Source organism: Photinus pyralis, unplaced genomic scaffold, assembly GCF_008802855.1.
Source record: "Photinus pyralis isolate 1611_PpyrPB1 unplaced genomic scaffold, Ppyr1.3 Ppyr1.4_LG1, whole genome shotgun sequence".
NCBI classification, from domain to species: Eukaryota; Metazoa; Arthropoda; class Insecta; order Coleoptera; family Lampyridae; genus Photinus; species Photinus pyralis.
The window spans coordinates 16,738,266-16,747,007 of NW_022170249.1; the positions used below are offsets into that span (position 1 = coordinate 16,738,266).

Consider the following 8,742-nt stretch of genomic DNA (forward strand, 5'->3'; position numbering starts at 1 on the left):
AGCGAAATTAAGATTCCTTTCGAATTTTCATTTGCGTTTCAGATTTACGCCATATCAGTTCAGCTCAGGCGATAAGCGTTCCATTAGAATTCATCTCATGCATTTTTTTTTCGGTCTAATGAGTTTTCGTAAAAGCCGCCATTGACGACCATTTACTATGTATTCAATCACCGCGGTCATTAATAATTTTTCGAGCGACAAAAGTCAATTTTAAAATATCGACGTTATCGGAAGATTACGCTTTCTGCAGTAAAGGGAAGTTAAATGGGCCGTTTCTAACGGCAGACGTTTTTTTGCGTCTTCGACCCTTGTTTCACCGAATACCAATTACGTAAAATAAGTCTGTGCTGCTTCCTTTGTGAAATGCATATTATACAGGTTGCTTAGGACACACGTCTTTTCTCCCCATTTACATTTATACAGACATATGGATTCGAGTCGTTATAATTTCAAGCTGAAAACCTTCTACGTAAATAGTACTTTTTCATTTAAGAATATAAAACCAATTTCGTAAAACACTCACCATTTTCGACGTTTCGCGAATTGAATTTCTTTGTTTTGTTTACGCATTGGGTGTATGAAACATATTATGTCAACATCTTAAATCGAATTTTTACATTTTCCCATCCTCAGAGAAAATATGTATGCCCAAACAGAAAACTTCTCAAATTAGAAACGTGACAAATGTTCTTCGCGACCTGCAGATCGCGTACCACAATTTCGTACGTTTTCACTCTTTTCCGGTGTTATTGACTCTTACCTAATGTGATATATTATATTGTCCGGGTCGAAGAACAATTTGACAAGAGCTTTTAAATTAAATTTATTATGACGGTTTTTTATATTTTTCTAACAACCTTATTTCTATGGCAACATTTTATAATTATTCTGTGAACTTGATAAAAAAAAAATACAACATTTCTCCACCCTAGTAATTGCCTATCCTCCAGCAATTACTACTGCAGGTCAAGTACAATGAGTTTGGACAGTGCTCTTCGGTATACTTTTCCATTCCCATCCTTGACGTCAACTATACGAATTCTACCATCTCTGGCAGGATACGTTTTAACTACTCTTGCTTTTCGCCAATCATTTCTTGTTCCATTTGGATCAACAATTATAACAATGTCATCAACTTTGATATTCTTCTGTTCTTGATACCATTTGGACCGTTTAATAATTGTTGGTAAATAGTCATCAAGCCATCGCTTCCAAAAGAAGTCTGCCAAACGCTGAGCTGACCTCCAACTGTTCATAAGATTAAGATCTCGATTGTCAGTAGTCACAGTCCAAGGTTGTGCTACAAAATCTGGTCCGATCAGGAAGTGATTTGGTGTTAGAGGTTCAGAGTCATGAGAATCGGAAGAAACGTGTGTCAGAGGTCTGGAATTCAATATATTTTCGCACTCTATGAGGAAGGTTCTGAGTATATGTTCTTGAGGATACCTAGTATTCAGAATTTCCTTTAATATCTTCTTTATGCTTTGAATTTGCCGCTCCCATATGCCGCCCATATGTGGTGCATGTGGAGGATTAAAATGCCATTTAATTCCTCGCAAAGAACAAAATTCTATTATTTCATTTTGTTGTAAATTGTCAAGATGTTGCGAAATTTCCCTTTCAGCCCCTCTAAAGTTCAATCCATTGTCACTATGGATTTCGTGAGGAAACCCACGTCTACAACCAAATTGCCGGAGTACATTTATAAAAGCATTAGTCGTGAGGTCATGAGCAATTTCTAAGTAAACTGCCCTGGTTACTAAACAAGTGAAAATAACTCCATACCTTTTCTCTCTGCTTCTCTTCACTGCAACTTCAAAGGGTCCAAAATAATCCACTCCACATTTTATGAATGGTCTGATTGTTGGTTCTATTCTGCATAACGGTAATTGTCCCATAATTGGTATCATGGGATTGGCTCGCCTATTGCTACAGTGCTGACAATTATGGAAAACATTTTTCACTGCTTGTCTCATACGTAAAATCCAAAATTTACATCGTAATTTGTTGAGTACTATTTCTTGTCCAAAATGATATGCATTTTCATGATAATGTTGAATTATCAGTTTAGTTATTCTATGTTTCGGGTCTAATATTATCGGATGTTTCGTATCGAAATTCAAAGATGAAGAATTATTCAATCGTCCATCTAGCCTCATCAACTTGTCCTCTTCTCTGAACGTACAAGACAATGAAAAGAGGCGACTCGTTTTCTTGATTATTTGACCTTGTTGTAACATCTTGTATTCTTCTAGAAAAGATTCCATCTGTACCTTTCGATAAAGAATAATTTCAGCTTCATACAACTCTTCAACGGTAATTTCGTTCCGGATGAAAACTTTTGCTCGTAGTATGTTTCTTACTCGGATTATGTAGGCTGTAGCTCTAAGAAGTCTCGTCCATTTTGAAAATCTTTCAGGATTAGGAATATCAGGGATCAAATCTTGTGCTGAAAAGTTGATGCAAGTATACTCCAGTCTTTTCATTTCTAAATTGTCTGAATCAATTTTCAAATCATGTTCGATTTCTCTTGGCCATTCCTGGGAATTCAATAGTAGAAACTTTGGCCCACATATCCACCTAGAATCTGCTGATACTGAGGAGTTGATAACATATTTCGTCGCTTCGTCCGCAACGTTGTCTGAAGATCTAACATATTTCCAGTCAGTTACACATGTTAATTCTTGAATTTCACCTAGTCTTTGGGCTACAAATACTTTAAAACGTCCAGCTTCCGATCGAATCCAATGGAGAACTGTTTTTGAATCAGTCCAATATGTCGTGGATGAAATATTCAAGTTTAAATTCTTCATTAGATAGTTACCTAAGCGTGCACCCATTAATGCCCCTTGAAGTTCCAACCTTGGTATTGACATAGGTTTTAAAGGAGACACTCTTGCTTTGGCATTTACGAAACTGACCTGTACTTCATTTCCATATTGTATTCTCAGATAAGCTACTGAAGCATAGCATCTTTCTGAAGCATCGCAGAATATGTGCAGCTGCAAATGACTTGAACTCCTATCGAATGTGAAATATTGTCGTGGTATCTTGAAATTATACATTTTCTTCAATTCCTCAATCCATATGTTCCATTTATTCGCCAAGTTATCTGTAATTTCGTCGTCCCAACCTAACTGGCTCCTCCAAACATCCTGTATCAGCATCTTACCTTGAATCAATATGTTTGTCTTTGTAATAAATCCCAGTGGATCAAAAACTGACATTACAATTTTCAAAATCTCCCTTTTCGTCGGTCTTCTTATATTTTCCAACAAATCCTTTTCAATTTTGTGGAATTTGGTTTTGAACTCGAAAGTATCATTAATTGGGTTCCAAAATATGCCAAGTACTCTTTCGATATTCTTATCGTTTTCATTTCTCAAAGTTTTCATTCCATCGGCCACTAATTTGGAATCAATATGGTCAATAATTTTGATATCATTCGCAATCCAATTGCAAATCTGAAAACCTGCCTTACTGTGTATATGTCGTAGTCTTTAGTGAAATCAGTCATTTCACGAAACGCCTAGTCATTTATATGAAACTGTGGAACAGTTTACTTTCCAGACCAAGCGATTGGATTCCCTTCCCATTAGAGATCGATTAAATGGTATCCTTTCGATCTAGAAGGGGAAGGGAAAATTACCCACACGTACAAATTTTCAGCGTTTCACTAAATGACTAGGCCTCGGACTAGGCGTTTCGTGAATTGACTGATTTCACTAAAAGACTACGACATATATAAATCACATCTGCAATTAATTTATGGGCTGCTTCAATTGTGTCTGCTCCACCCAAATAGTCATCCATGTAATGCTTCTCTATAATGTCGGGAACAGCATCTGGATGAGTCAGTTTAAACTCTTGTGCATTCTTATTCTTAGCTTCCTGAGCTAAGCAAGGACCACAAGTCGATCCAAAGAAAACAACTTCGATTTCATAAACGTCAGGTTCTCTCGTTCTATCCATCTCTCTGAAAAGGACGCGTTGTGCACTACAGTCGTCTTTCTTAACGCGAACTTGTAAAAACATCTCTTTAATGTCAGCTGTGAACGCATATCTGCAGATCCTGAAGTTAATTAGTATATTAAAGAGAGAGTTATATTTGTCCGGACCTGTCAATAAAAAATCGTTCAAACTGACACTATTACTCTTGGCAGAAGCATCGAAAACAATGCGTAATGTATCAGGCTTATTTGGATTAATTATACCAAAATGAGGTAAATACCAGACTTTGAATTGATCTCCACATACCTCGCTGTTGTTCAATTTTCGTATATACTTCTTTTGCACCAGTTCATCGAATTTCTGACAATATCTTCTGCCATACTCTTCATTTTTGTCCATTTTTCTTTCAGTGCAAATAAGTCTTCTCATCGCATTTTTCTTGCTTTCGGGAAGTACTACATTTTCATCTTTCCAGAGGAGTCCGGTTTCAATTCTTCCTCCTGATCTTGTCATGGTTCTATCCATTATAGACTGAGCGACCATGTCTTCTTTGGACATTGCTTTTTCAAGCTTATATACTCCAGACGAGTCTATTTGCCATTGTTGTTTAACTAAGTCATGTAAAACATCCAAGTCGTCCTTATCTTCACTACTCATGTGACATACGTGACTAGTGGTATGCTTGTTTGAAAATGTGTTAGCAGTCTGGCTTACATTTCCATGAAGTACCCATCCCAGCAGTGTCTTGCTTAAGGCAGGGCCATTCCAAGGTCCAGAAATAATCCTTTTGTTAACTAGTAGGGGCCAATTGTCCTGTCCGATTAGCACCTTAGGTTTTGCATTTGTCATAGACAAAACCCCATTACCTAAGTAAGTAAATCTTTCCATCATTTCTGAACTATTAATGGATTGAGTAGGTAGGGACATTTCTTTCATAGTCCATACACGACGCAATTGATATTTCTTATTCTTTTGTTGTCCGATGATACTGAAACTTACTATTCTTGAATCGTCTTGTTGACGAACTTGATTATTTGTCCACTGAATGGTGAGTGTACGTTGAGGTCCATCCATATGAAGTTCATCAGCTAAGTCTTGATCTATGAGTGTAACTGTGGATGCATCATCCAGTAAAGCATGAGTATGTACATAATTTCCATTTGTATTAATTGTAATAGGAATAATCTTCAATAAAACATTGTTACTTGTTAAGCGATGATAATTAACTTCATGTTGATAACCTTGATTGCTTCTATTATGATTATTATCATTATCTTTATGCAATAATATGTGATGAGGCTTTGTGCATTGATTCTTCCCACATATTTTAATTGATTTGCATGTCCTCAAAGTATGATTAGGTATAAGACAAGAGAAACATATTCTTTGGGATGTGACTACATGCCATCGATCATCAACGCTTAGAGATTTGAACTTTGAACAATTACTAAGATGATGAAACTCATTTCCACAACAAGCACATTTGGGGTTTGTTGTTCTACTATTGTTTGTGGTCAGAGTAACATCTCTCCTATTGTGTTTTTGTTTATCCCTAGTTACATTAGTTACCGTATCTGACAGTTTTGGCATTTCAATTTGACTAACAATCGAAGCCCTATGATCTAACCACGCACTGAATTCTATCAGTTTAGGTTGTTGAACCGTTTTTCTAGAAATATATTCCAGCCAACGTAACTTCTGTGAGGTTGGTAATTTATTTAGTAGTTCTTGAAGTAGAATTGGATTTCGCAAATGATCCTCTTGGTTTAGAGTTTCCATGGTACCTACTACATTTTTGACGTTGTCAGAAAAATTAATGAACATGTCAAGTTTATCTTCTTTCACTACGGGAAAGTTCCTTATTCTATCTAAGAGCATAAAGACTATTAATTCAGGACGGCCAAATCTTTTCCTCAACATATCAATGATTTTATCCGCATTCCTTGGTAATATAAGAAGACTCTCAACAATCGTTCTAGCATTACCTTTCAGGCATTTTTGTAATCTACATTGATTCTCTTCTTTTGTGTAACCACAAATAGCTGTCGAATTTTCATACTGAAATATGAAATTGGGCCACTCTGTGGGATAACCATTAAATATTGGCAAATCTTTTGGCATTGCTTGTCTGGTTATGAATGTTGAGAATTCGACTGGTACTTGAGATTTATTTATTTGTTGGTTACGCAAATTATATTTAGATCCTACCTCAGATGACAAATCCTTTGCAGGTGAAGCATCTCTACGACTATTTATCCATTTTTGTACAAATGACCTATTACTTTCTGACCCACTGTCTACTGATTCAGAATTCCCGTCGACCTCTTCTTGTTCTAACTTGGAGACCTGCATCGCCAATTCTAAATCCACAATCTCTTGCGCCAGTTTCCGCTTCTTTATCTCGGCGTCAATCTTGAGTTGTTGTCTTACGAAACAGTTGCTTTTACTAGATGATTTCCTTGACCTGCACGATTGCGTATCTTCATTGGTTTGAAGAACCTGAATCTCTTCTTGCTTGTCAGGAAGGCTGTCATGTCGTTGTTCAATATGTTTACCCATGGCTTTCACACGTTCACTCCGTCTTGGAAAAGTTAATGATTTTGACATCTTGGTTATTCTATGAATTTCTTGATGCCTTGTCTGAGGGATCAATGTCGTTCACGAGTGCTTCCTCTCTTGGGGAAATTACCAATATGACTATACCCACGTGATGTAACTTGTCGATGTAACAATCACGTACAGCTCCTCTTCTTGAAGGACTAATTACAATCCAAGTGCGGTTCGTTTTCTCGAAGGACCAATGTTATTGACTCTTACCTAATGTGATATATTATATGATCCGGCTCGAAGGACCAATGTTATTGACTCTTACCTAATGTGATATATTATATTGTCCGGGTCGAAGAACAATTTGACAAGAGCTTTTAAATTAAATTTATTATGACGGTTTTTTATAATTTTTTCTAACAACCTTATTTCTATGGCAACATTTTATAATAATTCAGTGAACTTGATACAAATAAATACAACACACCGAGATTTAGTTGAATTGGTTGAATTTGAATGCGGGCACAGAAGTAACCGTTTAACTGAAAATGCGCTGTATTATTTATTGTTCGACTGATTTTCTATTGTATAACTTACATTCATTTATATAAATAAAATAATTAGAGGATTAAACCTCAACACCCAGTTTACACTATGTCATAATGAGCTTTAGGTGCCCAAGGGAGATGATTGAGACTTGATACTTTGATGCCTGGCGTCGCCCGTCTCTCCCTGGTTTAGTAAAACTGTCGTGGTGATGCGTCCCTGGTAGCCACCACTTTTGTTGCCATCGCGCTGGGCCGCGGCATATGCCAAACAATGTAGTGGATTTTGTTAGTGTGTGGAGAGGGGGGGGGGGTGTTCTAACTAGGTGTTATCCTCCCCGAACGAGTACGGCCACAGCTTCGCCACTGGAATATTTGCCTAGAGGGAACTCTGCTTTCTGGTGATAGCTTCTTCTCCGGGCGTTCATTAGTTTCCGATGCTCCTACCTTTGGTCTCGCTTCCTTCCCTGTGTTCCCCCATGTTTTCTCCCCATTTTTATTGTTGTCCTCCTTCTTTCTTCATTTGATGCTTGTCTCCTTCCTCGTGTACCACTATCTGGCTGTTGTATGTATTGACCGCCGCCACTAGTGACTCGTATCCTCCCCAGAATCCCTGCTTTCTGCGGTCCATGAGGTATACTTCGACCTTTTCCGCCATATTCGCATATTGATCATACCCGGGGTCTAGTTCCACCAAAGAGTAAATGGGTACTCTTTGGTTCCACGACGTTTCCTATCAATTGTGGGTACAAATCTTCCAAGTTTTCCCTGATGAATGTGTTGGTTGGTTCTCTAATCCCTCTGGTTTTTTTTCTGTGAGGCCCTCAGTTGATGCCCAATCGCTCCAAATAGACAGTCCCCATCCGCACTTTTTCGGTCATCGCTGTTACTTGTCATTAATGCCAGCCCGTATATTGTGGAGGAGACGTAGCCTTATAAAATAAAATACGATACAGAATAGTTGGGTCTTGCGAGGGAACTAGTTGATTAATTTATCCCGTTATGCCTATCAGTGTAGTGAACTTATTGTCGAGCTCTAAAAATACTGAGGACAGATTGTGTAAACAAACAGGAAAAAAAACACTGAAATTTGGTAAGAAGGGTTAGACCGAAATGTGAGAACTTAAATATTGTGATTTATGGCTCTAGGTTCCTTCGTTAGCTAGCTGAATGAAAGCCAGGCAAGGAATTTCAAATGATCTTGATCCATAGAATTAACCCTTCGAGATTTCTTTATTCTTGCTTAGTTTAGAGCGCACGTTTATGATTCTATTTTAATTGTAAATAACTTTCACCTTGCAATGGAATTCAGTCCTGGAACTGTCCAGATGTCCGGAATTCTATAACCCTGCCGCAGTGTTCCTGGTGCATTTTTCCCGCTGCACTCTTCCCGATGCACCCTTTAGCTGCATTCTTCACACTCACGCACGCGCACAACCGCGCGGATAACGCAAGTACGCGGTTCAATAAATTTAAGCATTTTACATACAGGATGTTCCAACTGCTATTTCCAATGCGTAAACCGAAAATTACGTTGACAACATGTAAATTTTTTACTACAGGGTGGCTGGCTCCCATCTTCAGCATTATTTTAACGTACAGAAACGACCCCTCCCCCACCCTGTAATTTAGAAAATCAATACAACTAACAGAATTAAGGGCTAAACTTCAATACCTCGAATTTTGTATATGGGTAAAA

The 8,742-nt window shown here is 37.7% G+C and overlaps 1 protein-coding gene across 1 annotated transcript; it reads right to left on the reverse strand.

Annotated features, from left to right (window-relative positions):
* Positions 1 to 956: 956 nt before the first annotated feature.
* On the reverse strand, positions 957 to 6,510 carry LOC116177321. Its single transcript, XM_031496308.1, has 3 exons — positions 6,160 to 6,510; positions 3,747 to 5,136; positions 957 to 3,490 (listed from the first exon to the last, which is right to left on the reverse strand). Exons 1-3 carry the CDS (start codon positions 6,508 to 6,510, stop codon positions 957 to 959), a joined length of 4,275 nt encoding a protein of 1,424 aa, XP_031352168.1.
* Between the last annotated feature and the right edge of the window lie 2,232 nt (positions 6,511 to 8,742).

Excerpts from the sequence above, each read along its gene's own strand:
- LOC116177321 (XM_031496308.1), bottom strand. The coding sequence starts at position 6,510 with ATGGGTAAACATATTGAACAACGACATGACAGCCTTCCTGACAAGCAA. Across the intron at positions 5,137-6,159 it reads CAAAGGATTTGTCATCTGAG|ATTATTCCTATTACAATTAA; the intron begins GTAGGATCTAAA and ends GTTTTATTGAAG. Across the intron at positions 3,491-3,746 it reads ATTAATTGCAGATGTGATTT|ATATACACAGTAAGGCAGGT; the intron begins ATATATGTCGTA and ends AAAGACTACGAC.